General features: G+C 33.9%; 2 protein-coding genes across 4 annotated transcripts; one reads left to right on the plus strand and one right to left on the minus strand.

Moving 5' to 3' along the window:
- Positions 1–273: 273 nt before the first annotated feature.
- LOC105128293 (uncharacterized) lies at positions 274–8,941 on the plus strand. 3 transcript variants are annotated; one of them, XM_011029889.1, is made up of 11 exons: positions 274–454; positions 1,375–1,452; positions 2,111–2,929; positions 3,018–3,272; positions 4,928–5,013; positions 5,130–5,566; positions 5,741–6,422; positions 6,539–6,769; positions 6,845–6,969; positions 7,062–7,447; positions 8,182–8,941. In XM_011029889.1, the coding sequence occupies exons 2-11, from the start codon at positions 1,450–1,452 to the stop codon at positions 8,707–8,709; spliced, it is 3,552 nt and encodes a 1,183-aa protein (XP_011028191.1). In that variant the 5' UTR covers positions 274–454; positions 1,375–1,449; the 3' UTR covers positions 8,710–8,941. The 3 variants fall into 3 exon arrangements, with proteins under 3 accessions (XP_011028191.1, XP_011028192.1, XP_011028190.1); XM_011029890.1 differs by having other exon boundaries at positions 274–388; XM_011029888.1 differs by lacking the exon at positions 274–454 and adding an exon at positions 481–599.
- Positions 8,942–10,874: 1,933 nt separating this feature from the next.
- LOC105128294 (putative DNA-binding protein ESCAROLA) lies at positions 10,875–19,080 on the minus strand. The gene is made up of 5 exons (XM_011029891.1): positions 18,294–19,080; positions 18,160–18,215; positions 15,444–15,575; positions 11,740–11,901; positions 10,875–11,591 (listed from the first exon to the last, which is right to left on the minus strand). The coding sequence occupies exons 1-5, from the start codon at positions 18,799–18,801 to the stop codon at positions 11,322–11,324; spliced, it is 1,128 nt and encodes a 375-aa protein (XP_011028193.1). The 5' UTR covers positions 18,802–19,080; the 3' UTR covers positions 10,875–11,321.
- Positions 19,081–23,260: the final 4,180 nt, after the last annotated feature.

Below are 23,260 nucleotides of genomic sequence, written 5' to 3' on the forward strand. Positions count from 1 at the left end.
TTTCTTTCATGTTTATCCACCCATGGTGGTTAAGAATTCGAAAACCGTTGGCACGTTTGACACGTGCAAGCATCCCAAGCAACAGCCCAACTTCTCTTCCATAATAACCGTCCACGTCTCTCAAATAATCACCATCCAAAAACTCTACTAGTCACAATCTATAATCAGGCGGCTCAAAACCCGAAACATGCATTTACGCCATCGTATGAGCTTGCAACACACCGACATTTCTCTCTATAATAAAATAAAAAAAATAGAGATAATTGCCACCTCATGCAGAAGAAAATCTCTCTAGTCCCCTTCTGTGAAAAGCAACCTAATAAATTAAAAAAACAAAATCTATAGAGAGAGAAAGAGAGTAAGATATATAAGGAAAGAAGATAGCCGAGTAAGTTTGGTGTCATGTTTTGGATTATTTCGTCGTGTCTCGCTGGTTTTCTTCTTGTGTTTTAAGGTAAGTTGTATAAAGGGTTAGATTTGTTGTTGTTGTTGTTGTTGTTGTTGTTGTTTGTGTGTTTGGTTCTTGAGAGATGAGGAAAGTCAGGTTTAAGAGTATGAAGGAGGTTTATGAGAATAGTAGTGAGGTTATTGAGTACAAGGTAGAATTGTTGTTCACGGGTTTCTTTTCTTATTTTAAAGCCCCCCCTTTTCTCTCTCTCTTTGGTTGGGGTGCTAATGGTTCATTTTTTTGAGAAAAGGTTTGAGCTTGTGGGTTGATTCAATTTCGAAAGATCATAATTCATTTCATTTCATTTTTTTTTTCAGTTTGCTAATAAAACTGGTTTTCTCTTATATTGGTTTCTTTGTTTGTAAGGGATTAGAGGTGGTGTTGTTGACTATGTTCTTTTGACCTGTTTTTGGTCTTTTCTTTTGTGTGAAGGAAGCTGAGATTGTCCGTTTTGTTTGCTTAATGTACTGGGTTTCGTTTCTTTATGATAAAGCTCAAATCTTTTTTATTATATAAAATTACAACTGCTGATTAATTCATTTAGCCTGTGCACTGGTAGAAGAAGACATGATATATCATACATGTTATCATTAACCTGAACTTTATTATTGTTTTGGTTGTTCTTGTACCCTCAGTTTTATTTTATTATTGTGACCACTGCCGTACTACAATGGAAATGTTTGATATAAGCAACTATTGTCTTGTAAGTGTTTACGCAGTTTCTGAGTAATTAAACAGCAGGAATACGAAATAAGCCTTTCATTTTATCACTGTGATCTGAATTAATCATGCAAACCTGTTCATTTTGAGAACAGAGTTTAGAAAGAGAAAAACGTTTGTGTTTTGTTATGAGCTGTGAGAATTTTATTGGTAAGGTGATCTACAGTGGACATTAATTAGCTGAATTGTTTGTTATTTTTTTATAGATCGCGCGGACATTAAAAGTCGGTTATCCGGTAAAAGGGCCTTCAGATGGAAAGAACCACACTGTTGGGTTGAATATGGTAAGAGTGATCTAACCGTAGTTGATTTTGTTTGATGCATTTGATATGTTGATTGTTTCGTTGCTTATTTGATCATCAATGAATTTTGATGCCACGGTAGTAAAGCAACATGCTGATCAGTCGTTTTATCCAGTAGTTTCCAATAATCACTTAATTTATGACAAGTTTTGTTGGGGAGCTTTGTTTCAAATGAGCCCAATTATATTCAGCATCACCAGGACTTATATCACAGTCTGATGGACTTTAGATTCTTAGTTATGTGTTCCAAAATTAAATAGGAAAATCTGGATTTGATTCATTGTGCAATCAATTCCAAATGGAGAAAGTTTCATTTTTCTACATGAATTGAGCACTAATGCTTTTATGGCTTCATTTATGATACCAAACTAATTTTCATACCATGTAGCATTAGTTATATTGCACTTTGTTCTGTGAAGCATCTATAATAGAATTTTAGTGAATAAATAAAATACCTACTCATTCAGTATTGTTTGCTATAATCTGTCAGTTTTGCCAACAATGGGTTTAACTATCCATGCTACCACTTTATTTTTGTGCATTCAAGTTTGTGAATCTTGGAATTTCATTATTGAGTTATATTGTTTCCTTATTACTGCATTTCCATCTTAGGTGTAATTATTAAAGTTTGCAATTGTAGGGATCCTCTGTCACAGAAAACATGTTCGGTAGCAAACAGTATTCAAGTGATAAATTTCACATCAAAGGAGAATTTGGGATGTGTAACGAGTGCACAAGTTCATGCTCATGTTGTATGGCGGCTTCACTGCTGAGAATGAAGGCCGATGTTGGGTTTTCATATGAAACCTCCAAGGGAAAAGTAGACGCTCAATACTCTCGCAGTGGTGCTGATATGCTATCCCCTGTAGATAGTTCATGCAATAGTAGAAATCTTTCCACCAGCGAGATTAGCAACCTTCTAAGTGCATGCTCAAGTCATGATTCATTCTCTGAAAATGAAGAAAGTAAAGACACTTTGAGAGCATCTGGTACTTCTGAACACTCTGAGATGCTAGTAGAAGTAAATGATCAGCAGACTGCTCGGAAAAATCCTGGTTTATCCAGAACAATACTATTTCGTGATAGCAATATGTTGTTTAAAAATCATCAGAAGCCAAAAGAACTGGAATGCATTGGTGATGATGCCTCTTGTATTAGTGGTTCAGAGTACACAGACAAGATTGCTGGTGATCATCATTGCTCTACAGATAGGAAGAATGTATCGTCTAGTTCAACCTCAATTGAAAGTTTTCCTGCAATTGAGAATGCTGCCAATGTTCTACCTACTCTCTGTTCTTTAGATAAAGGTCAATTTGATACAATAGACAATAATCAGCCTAGAACCTTAATCAAGTCTACCAAAGAATCTTCACCAACAATTGCAGTTTTTTCAAATAAATCTCACCAAATAGATATTTCTTCAGCTAGAGATTTCTCTGTTGGGGCCAACTCATCAAAGGTGAGTGATTGACATTCTCCCCTAAGCAGATAAATACACCTTTTGCAATTTAATTTTCCTAGATACTTATTATATTCCTCTCTTTCAGGGAAAACCATCTGAGTGCTCCGAAGAGCAAATAGAATCACCACTGATGAGAGCAGCAACCTTTTGGGTTGATGCTAAGATACATGAAGAAGAGAACCACACAGAACCTGTGAAATCTGAGATTGAAAGGAAAGATGGAGAAACTGCGGTTGCAAAATGTTCAGATCAGAAGGGAGATGAACCCGCTAAATGGCAACCCACTCCAAAGGCTCAGCCCATGTACTATGATGGTGAACTGGACCAAATGCAAGATGAGGTTTGTATTGTTTTCTTATGTATTGTGGCATATTTTGATCTTTATATACTGCGCTTATAATGTTTATTAATATGAAACTAGTAAAGCTGGCAAAATAGTAATTTCAACTTCCAAAAGCTCTGAACAATAATATTTTTTTTGTATGAAATATTTAAAAAATTATAAACTTAACATATCTATATACATGTGTGTGTGTGTGTGTGTGTGTGTTCTAGGTTCTATTGAAATCCTGCTTACCAACACAAACTTAAACTAGAAACTTTTCTGGCAAAGGGCAGTCCTCTGAGGTGTTGTGATAGATAAACTATGCTGAAGAAAATATATGAACTAAGGAAGTGGTCTTATGGTGTGTGCTATAATTTAGAAGCTGTAAACTAAAAGTAAAGATGTGCCTGTGGTGAAGATTGATGGTGGAGGAAATCGCCAAAGTGAACATGCATGACCATCAGAATAAGCTCAAGGATTGAAATGGAAGTGCTCTTAATGGAAGAAATAAAATTGATAGGCAATCTGTGTTTAGTGCAGATTACTAGAGGGGGAAAGAAGCTAATATTTAATAAATACATTGTGGAAATTGGTTGCTAATAGCATGTCTAAGTTTTAGAAGAAACGTGAGAATAAGGAATGAATACAACACGACAAGTTGGATGCAGAGTACCGAAGAAATTAAGAGAGGTTGTCTAAGATGGACTGCTCATGTGCAGTATAAATGAAAAAAACTCAAGGTAAAGATGACTGAGAGAATGTAAATTAGTGTGGCAGGCTTGGATATAATTGCTTATAAAATGACATGGAAAGGAAGTTGTTTGCTTGGCCTCAAACAATTGTGTCACAGGTTTATTGAGTTGAATGGAGTGAACCCATGCTTCTTGGTCTACATTGTGATCGACAATATGGAGTCCTGATTTTATTTTTTTTAATTATGGTACTAGAATGATATAAAGTATTGCTAGTTAACATACCACAACCATTACAAGACTCATTAAAGAGATTTCATTTGATGTGGAAAATGATAACTTTAATTAGACTTCTCATTTTGATTGCATGATGCAACCATTATGACCTCTGCCTATTTACCGTTCAACCTAGCTTGTGCAGTTGACCTACATTGATTCACTAAAGTGATGTGTGAATCCAGCAATATGAGTTCTGCTAAAAAAAGTTCTTTTTCCCTTCATTTCTATCTAAGCTTTTGTTCTCCATCCTATGGTTAGAGATCCTTGCGCATTCCTTTCTCTTTTGCTGTTTGAGAGAGAGAACCATATATTCTTGGTAATTTACTACAGTAATTTTCTTGCCAAATTCTTTCCTGAATTTGGCTAAATGTATATTATTTGAGATGTTTTTTCTAGTGTTTGTATCATGTTAGTTATTGGATAATTATGTAACAGAAACATCACATCAAACTTTTCAAGTCTTATTGTTTATTAGTTTAAGGGTTCTTGTCTTAACAATTTGCCTTTAGAAACATGAACTTCGCTTCACCATGTTGCATTTAATGAATGTTTCTATTTCTGTAGAGTCTCCTGATATACAACTTGTTCTAATTTCATTTCCTATACATCTTTACATTTTCTGCTATCATTTTGCTTAAACTTTAAAATCCTTTCAGGATTGACATGGCCTGGTTATTTTCTGATGTCTTTGCAAAGCAGGTAAAAGTCTGTGATATCTGTGGGGATGTGGGTCAGGAGGAGAAGCTTGCTACATGTAGCAAGTGCACTGATGGAGCAGAACACATGTAAGTACATAACTAATCTTCTGGATCCTTATCTTTTCATTTAGTCATTCTGTTGAAAATATGTGCTACTCATGTGGGTGCCATTTAAGCTATTCCCATTGACTTCTGTCAACCAGATATTGCATGCGTGAAAAGCTGGAGAAAGTTCCAGAAGGAAATTGGATGTGTGAAGAGTGCATGCTTGGGGATGAAAATGAAAGACAAGAGAAAACTAACTTTGAAAAAGAAGAGGCAGTTCAATTAGAGAAATCATCCCTGAATGAGATAATAAAGAACTCCAAAAATTCAGGTAGCTGTAAGATTAGTTTGGAATCAGATACTAAAGGGATAGGTGTTGATAAGAACAGAAGAAATGATGGTTCTTCCTGTCACTTCCCTGCTAAGAGACCAGCAGATGATTCAGAAACCTTCACTGCAAAAAGAATGGCCCTTGAAGAAGGTCACAACTCATCTATGCTATCCAAAGAATCCAATCCTTGCAGCAAAGTGGAAATTTGTCTGGGTTCTTCCCTTAAGAACATTGATACGAGGAAAATGAAACCAGCCTATGAAGGTATTTCTTCTGGAAATAATTCTTATTTTTCTCTGGAATTCTTACAATTAGCCACAGTTAAGCTAATAAATCACTTCATGTAAGCTTTTACAGTAACTTGAGGAAGAAGTTGTGTTAAGTCTCATTTGATTTCTTCTTTTAATTGTTTGGTTAAGTTTTAACCCTTGGTTGCAGGTTCTCTTTCAAAATCAAAATCACCTCTTGATATAAGTTCAAGAGTTGAACTCCAACAGTCAGAGGGTGCTGTCAGCAAGCAAAATTTGGGGATAGTAACTGCTACCTGTGGCAATAAGGAGGGGATTGGCAGGATACCATGCAAATCTGCATTCAAGAAAGCTAGCTCAGACCATGTAAATGCTGCTGACTCCAAGGTTAAAAAGATCTCTTCTAATTTGGCCCATGTAGAAGAAATGAAAAGACTAAGACATGTAAAAGGGCAAAATTTGGCTGTGTCAGAAACTATATTCCATAAATCATTGAAATCACCAGTTTCCGATAATCATGCTTCTGCATCAATGAGGGATAAAAGAACCCTGCATGGAGGGGAAGCTAGTGTACTGCCTTTGTCTCCGCCCAGACATCGTGATATGATGGCTGTCGAAGGTGGAAAATCAAGTAGCTCATTAACATCCATCAGGGATGTTGCTCATAGAAACTTTCCAAATGAAGAACAAAAAAGGCTTCTCAATGATGCATCAAATGACGAAGCATTTGCTGCCAGATCAAATCAAAATAATTTGATCTCCATCCACCCTTCTAACGAACCATCTTATCTGAAAGGATTGACCTGGTTACCTTCTGCAGTGGATGTTCCTTCTTGGGTTTCTGTTGTCCCACAGCTTGAGTGCATATGGCAGTATGTCATTTTTCCTCTTTTTACTATTACATTCTTTATTTTGTTGAAGACATGTTGTAAATTGGCACTGCTCTTCCTGGAATAGTCTCATCAATGGATTTTGGTCTGTTGTGCAGAGGTGGATTTGGAATTCAGAGAAGTGGAGTTTTTATTAGTTCTTGCGATGGCATTCAAGCACACGCATCAAGTTGTGCTTCACCTAAAGTTCATGAAATAGTGCGTAAATTTCCCCAGAAAATTCTAGTAGAGCAAGCATCCTGCTTGGTTATGTGGCCAACTCAGCCCTCAGAAACCGAGGCCAAAGAAGAAAACATTGCGCTCTACTTTTTTGCCAAGGATTTGGAGAGGTTTAAAGTTTTACTTTATGGAGATTATAATGCTTCCTTGCATGGTGGCTAACTTTTTGTACACTTCTCATGCAGCTATGAAAGCAACTACAAGATCTTGATGGAATACATGACCAAGAACAACTTGGGTCTAAAAGCAAACATTGATGGACTTGATCTGCTAATATTCTCATCTAAGCTGCTTCCAAAAAGATCCCAGCGTAAGCAATGACTTTTGAAAACTGGCTTAACCTGTCCGGATGAAATGAGGATTTGTTTATTGTGCTTCAGTTAAATTTTTAACTTGTTCCAGGTTGGAATCAAATGCTGTTTTTATGGGGTGTATTTAGAGGGAGGAAGATAAATTGCTCACAGGAAACTCCAAATCCTCAAAGGACTTGTTTTTCCGAGTTGAATGTGGCACATTCTGGTTTGCAGAACCTGCATTCCTCTGCGCATGCGAGTGGAATTATGTCTCCCTCAAATATTTTTAACAATATTCAACAAACATCAGATTCAGTTACCTCATTTGAAGTGCCTACTCTTGCTAGAATGGGCGAGAGCTGCGAAAACAAGGTTTCTTCTCCACTTCAGAAGCTTTTAGGTTTTCAAACTTCCGACAAATGGCTGAGCTATGATGGCACTTCAATGAAGAGTGAATGGTTGTCTAGGAATGTGAAAAACAATGACCCTTCTCAGGTAATGTGGTCTATCCCTAGTTGCTAGTCTGGTTATGTTTATCTTTCATTTTGTACATGAAATGCATCATGTGAAGTAAATGAGTTGCTGAAGAAAGGAAACACTCACAACCTCACCTTAGTTTGCTTACCCAGAAAAGCAAAAGAATGAAAAAGTAACAGAGCATAAATTCTGCTTTCCGTTTCCATCTTGGAAGCTTTGCTGTTCATGAATCAGACTGCAAGTTTTTCGCTCTTTGGTCTGATGGATTAGACTGATGTTCTTTTAGATAATTTTAGCACTCAGTCAGCATGTTTTTATTTATATTGTCTTCACAGTTTATTTCCAAAAGATGCTGTTTATAAGGCGTACCTTTTTCAGGATAACTTGATGCAGAACTGATTATAACTCGACTTGAATTTCCTTTTTTTCTTTTTCTAGAGTTCTAAAAGAATAGATTCTTTATGACTTTCCTTTGTCGATGCAACTCTAACAGATGTAATCCTCTCGCAAGACCACAATAATCTTCAAGCTTTCTCTTCATGTTTCTAAAGGGTTTTCCAGTTATTAATCTTATTGAACTTGAGATATGCCTACATATTGCTTTTTTGAAATGTGCACACAAGTTTAAATCTTAATGTTACTATCTTCGCCTAGTTATAACCCCTTTGCTGTAGTTTTACGGAGTTTACCATCTTAATCACACGAAACTGACAAAAGAACATGAATTATAATATTCGCTGTTTGTTGTACAGGGGCAAGAAAAGGAAAAAGAGAGAGGAAAACAAATTGATCCAAATAGAGAGAGTGATATAGAAATGGTAACTGTCGATGAAGAATGCGAGGGCAAAAGGATAAACAATTTCAATGGAATGTTGGAACATAGTTCTTCTGATGACTTCCAGTTTTTGGGTGATAGATTGCCATCTGGGGTAATTGATCTTAGTCCTGTTTATATTAAGTCCGTGCAGTGTCAAGTCGGTTCCATGAATGGTGGGAATCCTTCGGAATCTGGAAATCCAAACCTTGAACTTTCCTTGGGATTTGGGAAAAGATCATGCGATCATGGGGCTGTTTCCCTGCTTCCAAATGTCGGGCATAATATAATCAAAGACACTAAGGATTCCAATGAAGTAACGAGCAACAAAAATAACGAGTACTCGACGTCTCTTACTCTTTCTCTGGCCTCGGCTACCTCCATTGAAGAGAAAGAAGCGAAGCGGGTTATGGAACCAAAGCTTTTGTTTCCTACCATGGATGCTTCACTGTGTCTTTCACTGTAAATAATGTTTAGGTTTTCATAATGGATCGGCAAAATCAGTTCATGCGCCAGCATTATACTTTTTTGCACATATAGTGATGCTCTGCATGCAAGTCTCCCTTGCAAATGTAGAAGGAAAGATTAGGGGAATTAGTGTAGGATGTGTCCTTGTGGTTGCGAACGACATCTCTGTACTTGCAGCCAAAATGTCTTCTCTATATAAAAGCGTACTCTTTACAGCTCTTGCCGTTAAAGGATTTGACATATGATTTGCAGGACTTGTAGAAATATTATTTTTTTAAAAAAAAAATCTTTTTACCTATTAATATTCTATCAAGCAAAATAATTATTATTTAGAGTAAAAAATAAATAAATTACCGTAAAATATTTATAAAAAGCGAAGTTAATCTTTTTTGGGTTATTTGATTTCTTGAGAAGTTTTTAATTTACTTTCTGTATATGAAAAAATTATAAAATTATAAAAACTATACTTGATAGATATCTTTACAAGTTTGAAATTATAAATTTAGAATAATAGTTAGAGTTAAGAATATTAACATCTAGTTTAACATCTAACTTTAAAATTCAAAATTCTTCCACGAGATAGGCATAAAAAAAACTCAAAACAACCATCCAAAATCAACTAATATAATATTTGATTCAAGTGTCGCATCATACCGTTGACTTTTCCCATATTGAGACACTTATTGCTCTCATCAAATCATTATACATACACTAAAATTAATAAGACAAGTGATGGAGTTTGGGCCAAAAAAAAAAGAAGGGCAAGCCCGATTGTGAATTGGACCTAACAAGGTCCAAAGTTGTGTAAATAACTGGTTACCTTAGGTCCTTACGCATGAAGGTAAGGGAGTAGAGCAACTTTAGTCACAAGAAAGAAATGAAAAAGATGAGCGGTTAACAGGTGATTACTCATGATCTTTTCTAAATAGATCAAGGTTCAAGGAAGAAGAAGACAACAACAATTTAAATAGATCGAGTTTACATGATCTTCAAAACATATCTATCAATACATTTACATGATCTTCAAAACATGTCTATTAATATATTTGTAATCTAGTAGGTTGATAACTTATAAGTATATAGCTTGTACGTTGATAACCAATATGCTTGTAATTATAAGAATCCAGCAAAACCTAATATTTTATCTTATTAAGGATGTCCAGTTTGTTTTTGTAATGAAATTGGGGATCACTCCATATAAGTTCTTTGTTCTTGAATATTTAGTTATTTTTTAACTAAAAACATTAAAATATTTGATTACTCCTTAAGTTTATAATTTTCATTTGCCTATAAAAAGATTTCAAAGCTTTAAACTTGCATTTAAGCAACATTATTACAAGTTTGGGGTTAAAAAACTAGATTTGTAAGGACAATTCAGATTTTAAGTCTAAAATTTACATACAAGATTATAATATCTTCCATTTACATTAAACTTAGCACTCGATATTCAAATTTGAAGTCCTTTTAACTAACACAAACATAAAATAACTTTAAAACATATATCATAATTTATCTAATAAAAAAAATATCCATACTTCATTATTTAGATTTTGATATCTAAAAATATTTATTGGATAATTATTATTTATTATTAACATAAGATAAAGTAAAAATAATAAATAATCAAGATGCATACACATATTATATTAAATGATGAAATTGCAAATATTATACAAGTATATAATATTAATGTTGGAGTATGTAACTGTATATATTATATTAAATTTAAAAAATATAAATGTAGAACATTTATATTTATATGTACATAGTACTAACATCTGAATTTTGGATAGGGTTAAAATTGAGTTTCAAGTTAAATTTACCAATATTTTCGAACCTAATTAATTACATATTTAGATTAACATCCACTAACTTCGGATTAGCATCCATTAACTTTAGGTTAAATTGTCATCCCAAAAATGATGAATGGCTTAAAAATATGATGAACAATAACCGTGAGCATGTCACTCTCAAATAAAATCCAACTACGTATTTAGAGAATCAGCATTCCATTTTCTTCTGCCACCTCAAGGCGTACGTACCCATAACCAGCAAATCACCACGCCACACTTCAATTTAAAGTTCTCCTATCACCTTTTTATCAAGCAGAAACAGCAACAATAATATTTCACTTCATCCAGGGACGAGGCGGAGGAAGAAGAAGAAAAACAATATTACTCTTATCACACCAGCAGTAAAACCTCTAACCGAGCATGTAACGTTGACATTATTCCCGCCAATATTTGCGCGCGCCGATGCGCACGTGTAAGCCAGCAGAAAGAGCATAGGCGGTAGGATCCCACTCAATCCATTTAAAGACATCTGTTATATTCGTAACTTTTACAACTTAAGTAATACAGTAAAGTAACATAACTAGACAGCACGCTCAACTAAGACGTTCCTAAGGCAGCCATGGCTTGTTTAGATCAGATGACCGGGAAGGAATTAATTAAAACTAGTGAAGAAAAAAAAAATCTGAACTACACTAAAGAGGAGTTCATTCGTGCTTTGGATTCAATCACGGTGTTAATATTAGTGTCGACTTCAATATACTATGGAAGGAGGGCCATGTCAATGGTCCAAAGCGCGGTAGTGTTGAGTGAAGCATTTTCACCGTGGATTTTGGTCAGCCCATAGTTGGTACATCTGCATATTATGAATGGGTTGATTGGGGTTGCCATAGATTCCAGGATTCCGATTAACAGGACTGCCACCATTCTCATCAGAAGAATCGCTTGAGCCCCCTTGAGAGGTGGGGCTTGCTGTGGTTAATGGTGCACTAAAATTCAACATCTGGGGTGGGGGTGTTGAGGAAGGTCCAGATTTTGAAGCACTTGAATTCGATTTCTTTCCATCTGCAATGAAGCTGCCCACGATTACCTAGCAAGAAACAAGGAATACATGTGCATTATAGATCAAACAAACGATATTCCTGTCAGGCTTTTGCATATCAAAGATCCCCTGATGCTTCAATACCATCATAGTATTATAGCAACAAATAAAAGACAAGTGACGGCAGCATGAATACCTGTACAGGAGAAGCTGCTGTTAGCATCCCAGCAACTCCCCCACCCAAAACTCGACCATCTGACCCTGCCAGCGATACACTCAAACCACCAGATCTGCTCCGACTGCCATTACTTTCAGAAAGCAAGAAGGAGCCTGACAGAGAAATGATTTCAAATCGGCCCTGAAAAGAAAATGGTGTGAAGGAACAGAAAAGCCAGCATTACCACATGAGGGAAACATTAAATCCTGAAAAATAAGTAGAGGGGATGGACCTGCTGGTTAAAAGTTTAACACCCACCACCACCACATTCAGACAAAAATATATCTTGAAAGAAGATGATTTTACTGAAGATAACAGGAAAAAGACCAATAGTGAGGAAGGTACTAAGCAATCAATTAAATCTAAGACCTATAACCTCTAAACTTGTTGACTTGGTAATAGCTTTAATTTTAACACGGACCTAAAACCTCTAAACTTGTTGACTTGGTAATAGCTTTAATTTTAACACGGTTTATAACGTGAATAAAAGCTAGGGTTCTCAGACCCTAAGATTACAGACTTGAACTGCAAAGAAATTTAGAAAAAACTCTCTAGTGTTTTATTGAAAGTCTTAATAATAGTCTTTTTTTTTCAAAATAAATTAGGCATCCCTATTTATATTAGTTCTAAAATCTTTTATATGAAATAATTTCTAATTAAAACTTCATTAATAGAATCCATCTGGCATTAAAATTTCTAAATAATAAAATACTAATTAAATTAAAGTCTTAAGCTAAATAGAAAAAAGAATTCAAATAAAACAAGGTAAATAAAAACAATATCGCATAGTAACTTTTAAGCATTATTTAAATGTCTTCTTGATCTCCGATCATCATGAAATTTATACCCAATAGAAAACATGGCCTTTAGAGTCTTCTGTTAAAATTTCAATTTGGTCCAATGGTTGAATTAAAATTTATGTTTGATTTACAGAACTGCATCTTAAACTCTTCTTAAAATCCTCAAAACCTACAAATCTTAAACATTAATGAAATAATGCAATAAACATTATTGTGCCAAGAATATGGAAGAAATCCCCCCCAGTCAATCCCCTCTACTACCAAAAAAATCATCATTGAGTTATCTATCAAGAATTGAACTTTTCCACTCCAAATGAACAAATATTTCAAATATAGTAGTGTAGCCAACATATTCATGACGTAGCATGTCCTTGACCAATGAACCTTAAAATTTAATTTATAAAGTGTGCATGCTAAAAAAAACTTCATAGTTAATATTATATTGTTTGTTCCTATGAAGTCCACTTGTAGTTCCTTCACACATTCTTTTTCTTCAAGTTTGACCACATCATCATCTATGACTTCCAATACTTCAACCTTTGAATATAAAGAAACTTCAAGATCATCTTTGAAAATACTTTTAGGAGAGTTTTCAGAACTTCCCATGTCCTTGTTTGCAATATCTTCATCCATGATTGAAAGATTATTGGTTACCATTGGCTTCTTCAACCTAAGGTCAAAAGACTGAAACTGCTTGTCAGCACCCTCTTTGATCACATTATCTTCAACATAATTAGATAACTTTGAAATTTTGCTTTCATCAAACTCCTCCACATTTTTCTCTTTGCCTTTTGAGATGGTTGAATACAAGAAAAATAATAATATTCTATTTGTGTATCTACCCAAAATAAAACCTCTTCATAATTATCTTATATAAGCTCCAAAAGTAATAATTGTCCCAAATCTTGCCACGGTGAAATTAAAGGCATACCAAGACAAGTTTTAAAGTGTAGAAATTCAAACCACTATTTTCTAGCATTATAATAAAGTTTGTGTACAATAAGTCCTACTTTTTGATGAAAATAAGCCTTGTTGAAATTAAATTAAGCTTCCAACTTTACCAACCACTTAATAAATCTTTTCTTTGAAAATCTCCCATCATAGAATAGAATCTCATCAAATTCAAGAATAGATCGGCTTGGCTCAACATAAATCTTCAGGCAAGTTCCTCTTCTCTTCACAATCCTTGTTTGCGTTACCCATTAATAGAGCTAGATCTTCTATGATTTGCTCCAAACAATCAAACATTTGTTCCCGAGAGTATGGAAGAATTTTCCTCATTGTCAAATTTCTATCTAATTTCCATGAAGAATGCAATTAAGTGGTTTAAATTCAATAGATATTGAAAGAAGCTCATCAATATTTTGTATATCAATTAGCAACTAACCAAAGTTCATCTAACCTAAGAAATGTCATTCCACATACACAACCACCAATACCAGGGATGTAACTTAATGATTTGGATCAACATCATCTTTCTGCTTCTTGATTTCAAATGACAGCAAGCAGAATTCTAATTATCAGCTTAACAGCAACTAAAGGTGCAAATAAGAACATATACATGTTGTAACTGCCTCAGCTTCCCTAGGGCTAAATTTTGATTTATTTTGAGGTTGACTTTATCTGCTGAGAGCCACACCCTCCAAGCATTCCAAGAGGAGAATGATAAATCACCATCGAGTAAATGATATGCAATTCAATGTAGCATAAAAAGTGCACAATTAGTGCACTTCTAGAAAGTGCAGCATTAGCCTAATGCAAATTTTTGGTATATATCCCCCTATCACAATCAACAGTAAGCTTAATACCAGTAGCATTTTGTGAGAAAAACTCAATTTAAGAGTCAAGTTACAGATTTTCCTAGTTCTCATTCTACTCCTTTATGCTAGTAAATGAGAAAATACTTTGTTTAACCAATATGTGGTAGGAATGGGACATATGTTCTCGAATCTACAGAAGCAATGTCAATCTTTGAAAATTTCTCGGAGAAGCTCAAGTTCAATAATATGGACATCATCCACTACTGCTTTTGGCAAAAATGAACCTCAGAAGGGTGACCTAGGAAAGGCAATAACCTTGACATATTTCACAAAATGACCCATGCCAAGATATGAAGCAGAACATTTACACATGTTCAATGCATACACTATTTTTTGTGCAGAGAGAATTTGTGTTTCCCATAAAACAACAAGCCCACCATTCATAGCCCAAGTGCAACAATTCCATTCTTGGAAGATTTCTTGGGGAAGCTTAATTTCAATAAAATGTCATCCACTACTGCTCTTGGCAAAAGTGGACCCAGAAAGGGCAACCTAGAAATGGCCATAACCTTGACATATTTTACAAAATGACCATGCCAAGATATGAAGCAGAACATTTACACAAGTTCAATACACGCACTGTTTTGCAAGAGTTTTTTTTTTTCCAGTAAATCAAGAACACTACTATTTGTAGTCCAAGTTCAACTTCACTAAGACCATACTTATCAAATATTTTGCAAATAAATTAGCAAATGAGAAGCCCCGGAAAACTTCAACCAATAGACTGAAGACCTTGGTTTCCAGCTTCACAGCATGCTATATATTTAGGAAAAACACCCCCAATAGCCACACACAATGCATCTTATTTGCTCTTACCAAGCTAAAACGCAGGTCCAGAATGAATGATGTGTGTTGGTGTGCAAGACAGACAAGGGCATCTAAAATATAAATTCACAGAACATCACACATCTGGTTCTAATAAGGAATGAAGATGTTACAGGCATTTGAGATTAAATTATAGCAATGGCAAAGGGTAGTTGAAGGCCATTATACCTGAATGATCTATACTGCAAGAAACAAAGGCTTCCCAAGATTAATGGTGATTTATAGACATCACAAGTACCTCATATGTCACGGAACCACCAGACATTGCTGGTTGGCGGAGTGTAACATTGCAGATGGCACCATTTGCAGAGAGAATGCAAACTGTCCGTGGCCCTTGCTGTGAAAAAGCCATAATCTTTGATGCTATGTCCTGTAAAATGAAGAGTATATTGTTAGAAGACTTCACATGCTTTCATAGTTCCTATTTAAAGAGAGATAACAGAACTTCATAGCCACCTCTCCACCACGATATCCTCACCTTTAATTTCAGAAAATAGAAAGGTAGAGAAAACAGCTATTCATTGAGATCTATGAAGCATATCTACATTTGGGAAAAAAAGATATGTGGTGCTAATTTAAACAATATTTCGTTAAGCAGCAGGAAGTGTGAATGCAAATCATCAAATTGCACTAAGATGCACTTATTTTCAGAAAATGACTCGGAAGGACAGTACTAATTTGAGGAATGGAAATAATGAAATTTGAGCAACTCCCATGTGGAATAAATCAATGTCAGTGCTTTATCTGGCTTGCAAGTAATTTGGAGTATACTGTCAGAAGCTCTCCCTCCAGCAGAAGCAATTAAGTGCAAATACTTTGAGTGTGATGTGATGCTTTTAGAGTAAGAGCAATAAAACAACCTCATCTTCTGATTAATAATTTCAAACAAACTTGAAATTAAGCATAAAAGTCTTGAACCCTCCCGCAACTAAAATGGTCTGTTCATGACCCATAAAATAAAATACTTTATCTTGCTCTTTTTTTAAAAAAAAAAAAAACAGGAATCAACTGTGTTTGGTAATGCAGTGCACAAGTTTTTTAAAAAAGGCATTTGGGTTGAAAAAGCAATGTTTTTTTGGATGCTTTTCCATGGTTTAGAAATCCTCATATCAAAAACCATCCAAAGACATCAATTTGATGTTTTTTCCATAAAAATGTGCTTTGAAAAGCACTTTCAAAGGCAGTTTTACCAAACATGGCCTAATTATTTCCCCCAATATGTAACAATGAACATCATGTCTTGACTGGTTTGTAAGTGACAAAGGGGGACTAACACAAGCACATGGCAGTTAAACAGACACTGCAAGCACACTGAGTATTTGGTCTCTTCATCTACATCTAATTATCTATAGAATAAATCTCTATCATACAGGTCTCAAAAAATAATACCTTTTTTTTGCAAATTTATGTTAAAAACTCAAGCTCTGCTTCCATTGCATGTCAAAAATAACATTCACAAACATGTTTAAATTGTTGCATTATCAAAGGTTCATCCTTTTCATCCAAATTATTGGTTCGATATTCCCACTGAAATCTTCTCAAGAAAAAAAAAATTCTCTTTGATACAGCAAGAGAGAAGAAATCCTTGCAAAACATCATCTCAGAGAATAAATGCTTTTGACTTTCGTAAATCCAGTAAAAACTCCAGATCTGAAGCATGGCATCACTGCTCCAATATTTTTTTCCTTTCTGCCTCTATCCCATTCTATATAAACCTTCACACATTAAAAGACAGAAACTTTGTTTTGCATGGCATATATTTTAATGGTAAAGCGAATATTTCCCCTCCTCCAGTAAATTACAAGAGACTTAACCAGTAGAAGAATCTTTGGCACAATTACATCTGAGTTCCAAACTGCTTGGAGCAGGCTGCATGTTCTACCTCCTTGATCATTTGTTATGGGCTACGTGGTTTGCAAGCAATCACTCAACAAATTGTCACTTAAGCCAAATAAATGTTTGGTTTCTCTCTGCTCCCCATCTCTTCCAATACTTCAGTTTGAATTTGAACACTAAACATTAGATATAACAAAACAAGCTTAATGACATTAACTTTTCATCGATAATTGTCAGCTCCACGTTACAATGGTTGTAGTCATTTCTTACCCGGTCCTTTCTGGTATATATACAGTCTATGCTAAAAACTGCATCTAATTTGAGCTCATGTTACGAGCATGCTACTTCTTCCTCATCCAACACATTGCCACAAAGCATGGCCAGTTTAATAGCAATTGTACAGAACTTATGATCATCGTTTTTTATCAAACATTAAGCTTTGCCAACAATCTCTCAAAATCATAACAAAAAAGCATTGAAAGTTACCACATAATTTGATCACACACACAGATATTCCAAATTGTTGAATTTGCAACCTGCTGAAATGCAGCACAACCACTTATGTTACATGCAAGTACCAACCCAACAGTCTAGGCTACCTCTAATTTGTTTTGGCAACATGAACTTGTTTCATGACAAAAAGGCAACCTTAGATTTATTATTGAAATGGACATACCTTGAAAAACAGGGTAAAGTTCAAAGGCTTAGGCAACCAAGTAATAAATAATTAAGAAAATGTATCACCTTCAAAATGAGCTAAAATCAAATATTGAAAAATAAGTCTCTCGTCACACCATAAACATATACGAATAACCAACAACCATCCCAAGGAAAGACCTCTCACTTTCCCAAGAACTTCAACTATTTGGGTATTTTGGGTATTGCCTTTGTGCATCTAAAAGATTGATGAAAGAAACACTGCTGAAATCAAAATGAAAACTTCATTTGCAAAAAATTAAATATTAATATTCTACTATCTCCGAGATACCATCTAACTAATCAACAAAAATACTCAAAAAGACTATATTATTCGCACTTCCAGCATTTTTAATCTAACAAACAAAATAAAAATGCATTACATACAAAGCACAAACTTCAAAAACTGCACAAATACATACCTCTCCAGCTTTCACCGTGATCACATGTGGTGTAAACCCTACGCCTCCAACCCCACCTGTCCAGAAAAAAATACATTTATCAAAACACAAGAATACATTTCAAGAAAAAATTTAACAAATTTGCAAACAATTACCCAAGGCATCAAGCTGCTTCTTCCCAGAACCTGGCGGCCTTCCTCTGTTCTTTTTAGAAGGATGTTCAGATGCCCCATCATGCGTGACACCGCCGCCACCCGAATCCGCATGCCCAGCCGAAATTCCTGAAGGGACGGGGGTGGGTGACAAACCCAAGGCAATGTTACCGTCGGGTGTGTACTTCCTGGGCCTCCCCCGTTTCTTCTTGGCGGGCTCTATACTAAACCTCATCCCTGAAGAAGAAGTGGGCGACGATCCATCAAAAGCACCTTCAGGCTTGGATTGCAGCCGATTTCCTGACATCGGATTGAAGGGGAAACCACCGCCAAGAGCAGCATTTTGAGGAGAGATATTGGGGTTGTTGATCAGGTGAGAAGTGGTTGATGGGTAGGAGGAGGTGGGGACCAGAATCATGCTTGGCTGTGATTGTAATTGCGGTGGCGGTGCATGCTGTGACTGTAGCTGCTGTGGTTGTGATGGTGGCTGTGGCGGTTCTCTCGAGTCCATCTGTTTTCGTTTCCTTCAAAAAAAAGTATCTCTTTCTTTTAGGGGAGTGGGAAAATGTGAAGAGAAAATTGGGAAAAGGGAGAAAGAGAGTTGTGGTGTAGTTAGAGAACGGAACCTAACACTTAGTTCACATTTAGGGGAAGTTCGAAGTGCACAGATGGAAACGAAAAACTTAAGCGAGGCTGAAAAGTAGGGTTTTGGATTTTAGGGCTTTAAAAAGTGCTCTCTCTCTCCCCCCGCTTCATGCCCCAATGGTTTCAATCCAATCCATCTCTTCCTTCTCGTTTTCAAATTTTCAATTTCGAAATAAAATAAGTACATACCAAGGATAGTGAGGGCTTAATTTAATGCCCGAATACTTTAATAAGTGGCTTTTCAAAACGTTTTAAAGGTTTGATTTTTATTTTATTTTATTTATTTTCTTGGTGTATTTGTATAGTTTCGATATGACCATGTGAATTTAATTCGAAGAATACACTAATTTTGATTTGAATGACTTGTTTAAATTTTGATTGTGAAATTTATTCTTAATGTATAAAAATTAACCTAAATATTATATTACTAGATAAAAGTAAAAGATATTTACGATAACATCAAATCATGAGTATTATTACTTCCATGAGTATTATTATTTGGATGTAAATAATGGAGGTGTATGATTATAAATATCTAACTTTTACCTCCAACTAGCCAAGTAGGTTACAAATTGCATAATTTCATGTTTTTATTTTTCTAATCATATCAAGAAAAATGAATTATTTATAATATTTATGTATGATATTTATGATACTCTATATAATTAAAAAAATTTAAACAAAACCAAATAGAAAATTGATCTGAAAAATCATCTAAATACAATTTAGAAGACAAAATTTAACTAAAATAATATAGAAATTGATGGCGTGTAGATTTTTATTGTATAAAAAAATCATATCTATCATGTCCATGATCAACTTAAATGACGTGGTGGCCACCTCGTATCATGCATAGCCACCTATTTATGGCCACCAATCATGCAACATTATTTGGGTAAAGGCCTGATTAGTCAAAGTTTTTTTTTTATTTTTATATTATTCTTTTACATATTTTTTTCTTGTACTCTTTTTTTTCTCTACATGGATTTTTCATTGCACATAAATGAATATTTTTTTAGTCCCCAAGGAATCAAAACATAGCATCATCGTTCATTGTCTATACACACAATATTTTTTTATTTCCTAACATATTATCTATAAGTATAAACTTTTATATAAGGTTAGCACCAATTTTTATAGTCAATAATCAATAGTACAAGCATGCATTATGTTCCATAAAAATTAGGAACCTCTTTTCTTGACCAATTATTATTTATAATCAATGTATTACTAACATTAACCAACCAATTCATTAATAATTTGCCCAATATTATATTCATTAGGGGCACTAATGTTTTCACTATTCAATTTTCATATAATTCTTAAGATGAGTTAACGTGATCAAAGTAAAGTCATAATTTTCTCATACTCAACAATTTCATTATTCGATAGTTTTTGCTAACATTTTCTCTCAATTCTCTTATCTACCTATTCACTTAAGCATCAAAAATCTTTCTTTCTAGGAGAGACTTTGGTTTTTTATGTAAACTTTCAGTCACTAATTAAGTCTAACAACTAGTAAACTTAACTATGAGGGCCATATTATGCTTGCATGTCTTAGCTTAGGATCACAACTCACGGAAAGCTCATTTTCTATATGAAGTTTATCATAACTTTATTTATGGCATCGTATGTGAAAAACATAATGACAAATTAGTTCATTTTTGTTTCATATTTTTCATTTTTTTTAAAAAAATCTTTTTATGGCTAACAAAACTCCAAAACAAATAAGAGTACCTAATCTTCTTGCTACGAGGACTCTAGCACTTTTGAGTATCCAACAAATCTCTCATCAAATACAGGTGTATAATGATGTTGTCGTGATAATGCAATTGTTTTTTTTTTTATATTATGTCTCTTAAATGATAAAAAGTTATCATACATCATTAAATATGCAATGATGAATTTAGTTCTCTAAAAAGATAGGGCATGATGATATGCGAGTAAGTAATACTCGTACTTTTACACTTAAAAGGAGTTACACCCATCATTTTCACACAAGAAACTTGAAATAAGCTTCGGTGGCTGTTGATCTCTATCCGAGTCTCACCTACACACCTTTTATAGGAAAAAACATAAGCACGAGACAAGATCATCAAATTAACAAGTTCCTGAACACAACGCCCACAATATGGGAGAATTTTTGGTTTGTCATAAAATACTACATACTCGACTCTTTAAAACTGTATCTTTATAAAAATCAGCTTAAATAACTATAAAAGACTCATAGGTCCCTAAAAACACATATAAAAATGCAAAAAGCATCCTAAAACTGATCACATAAGATAGAGATGTTATATGCAAAGTCCTAACGATTCATGGATCTACACACATGTGATATCATAGTTTATAGCCTAACTTTATCCTTCATTTTCATGATATCAACTCTAAATTCATCTCTCCTTTCAGTACAAGCATTCCAACTAAAAAAAATAAATTATTGAGCTCATTGTCATCGTATAATAAAAATATAATAGTATTAAGACCTGTCTCTAAAGGTTCAAAAAAGAAATACTCAACATGGAAAGACTTTTTGAACTCATCGCCATAAAAACTCTTATTAGTAGAGTATATAATTATTTCACATGAAAAAGGTTATACACTCTTATAGAAAATTTTTTTTCCTAATGTCACATGTCATGACATATTATATTAAGATGGAAGAAGTGAATATAACTAGATGAGGCCATTAACGTCTCCACTAAGCAAAGTTTCCCTAACATCATTAGTCTTTAACCATAGCATCTAAAAAGAGCAGCAACGGATATATTCATGATCATCGTATATTTCTCAGCTCCTAACTACCATGTATAATGAAGTGCTAGCTACTATTAAAAAGAAATAATTTATGCAATATCATCCTCTTAATAAAAGCATAGTGAACACGAGGAGCCCTGATAATTTATATATTTTTTAATGGACGTGACACTGAGGAATGTCATGCCCTAAAAAGAGATAAGAATGTTGTTCTCTAGAGGTCACATTCACCAATTTATATACATATATAAAAAAACAAAAAAACTTGATCATAGAAAGAAAGGAAGTGTACACACTTGATAATTTACATAAAATTAGATAATCTCTAAAATATCTTTATGAATTATAACTCCATCTTTTGAATTTTTTAATAAAAAAAGTAATTTCTTTTATCTCTAATTTCCTAGCAAAAATCTTTAAACATGTCTCTATAAAAATCTCCATGGCGAGATTTTTATGTCTTCAAACATGCCTATATAAAAATCTATTTGCAAAGTCTTCATGTCTTTAAAAATATCTCTATAAAAATCTTCATGTGAGGTCTCTATGTCTCCAAACATGTTTTCATAAAATTTTCATGATGAAATATCCATGTCTCTAAATATATCTCTACAAAATCTTCATACATGCCATTAATATCTTCAAAAGGATGAGGAATACTTTTTTATATCTTTGCAGCCAATTATCTTTGAAGGAATTAAGGATCCTTCTCCATTCTTCAAGTCCTGTGATCAATTATCTCTAGAAGATCAATGATCCTTCTCTCATCTCCATGACTGTTCATGAGGCATTTCTCTCTAAAACACATAGACCATACCATTTATTTTTTTATTAATTTTTAAAATTAATTCTCTTAATAAACAATATAATTAAACTTTCATTTCTCACTTTTTAACTTTTATATTCTTCTCTAGTCTCTATTAAGGGTGATCATTTTTTGTTCGTTTTTTATCAAAAAAAGCAACCAAATCGATTTTTAAAAAAAACCTAACTGAAACTTATTCCGACTGGTTTTAATTTGATTTGGTTTTTTTATAATAAGGAATTTATATAGATTAGGAGAAAAAAAATTAGGGATTTTCACATTGCTTTATATTTTTTTCTTTTTCATTCTTTTTTCTTTGGTTATTGATTTTTTTTTAAATTTTATCCTTTAATATTATGTTGATTAGGATTTAGGATTAATAATTTATTTTGATTTGCTTTTTATATATTTAGTGCAATCTTGAAAAATTAATTTGGCTTTTCAGTTGGTGCTCAATTTCACTAAAAAGAACTTGATTTTATAGCTTGCAAGAGATTGAAAATGAGAGGACCAATTTTTTTTTTAAAAAAATGTTGAACCTTTTGTTTATAGAAATAAAGTTGTGTCAACTTTTTTCATTTTTCCCCCTCTTTTTTTTTCCCTTTAAATCATCCAATTCTTTTTTCTTTTAAAATTGACCTTTCATTGTTGTCTTTATTAGGATTTAAGGTAGATGATTTGTTTTAATCTAATTTTATGGAGTCATTTTAATCTAAATAAAAAACATTTACATGATTAGTTTGGTACTCAATATCATGAAAAA

Source organism: Populus euphratica, unplaced genomic scaffold (genome assembly GCF_000495115.2).
Source record: "Populus euphratica unplaced genomic scaffold, PopEup_1.0 scaffold49.1, whole genome shotgun sequence".
NCBI lineage: Eukaryota > Viridiplantae > Streptophyta > Magnoliopsida > Malpighiales > Salicaceae > Populus > Populus euphratica.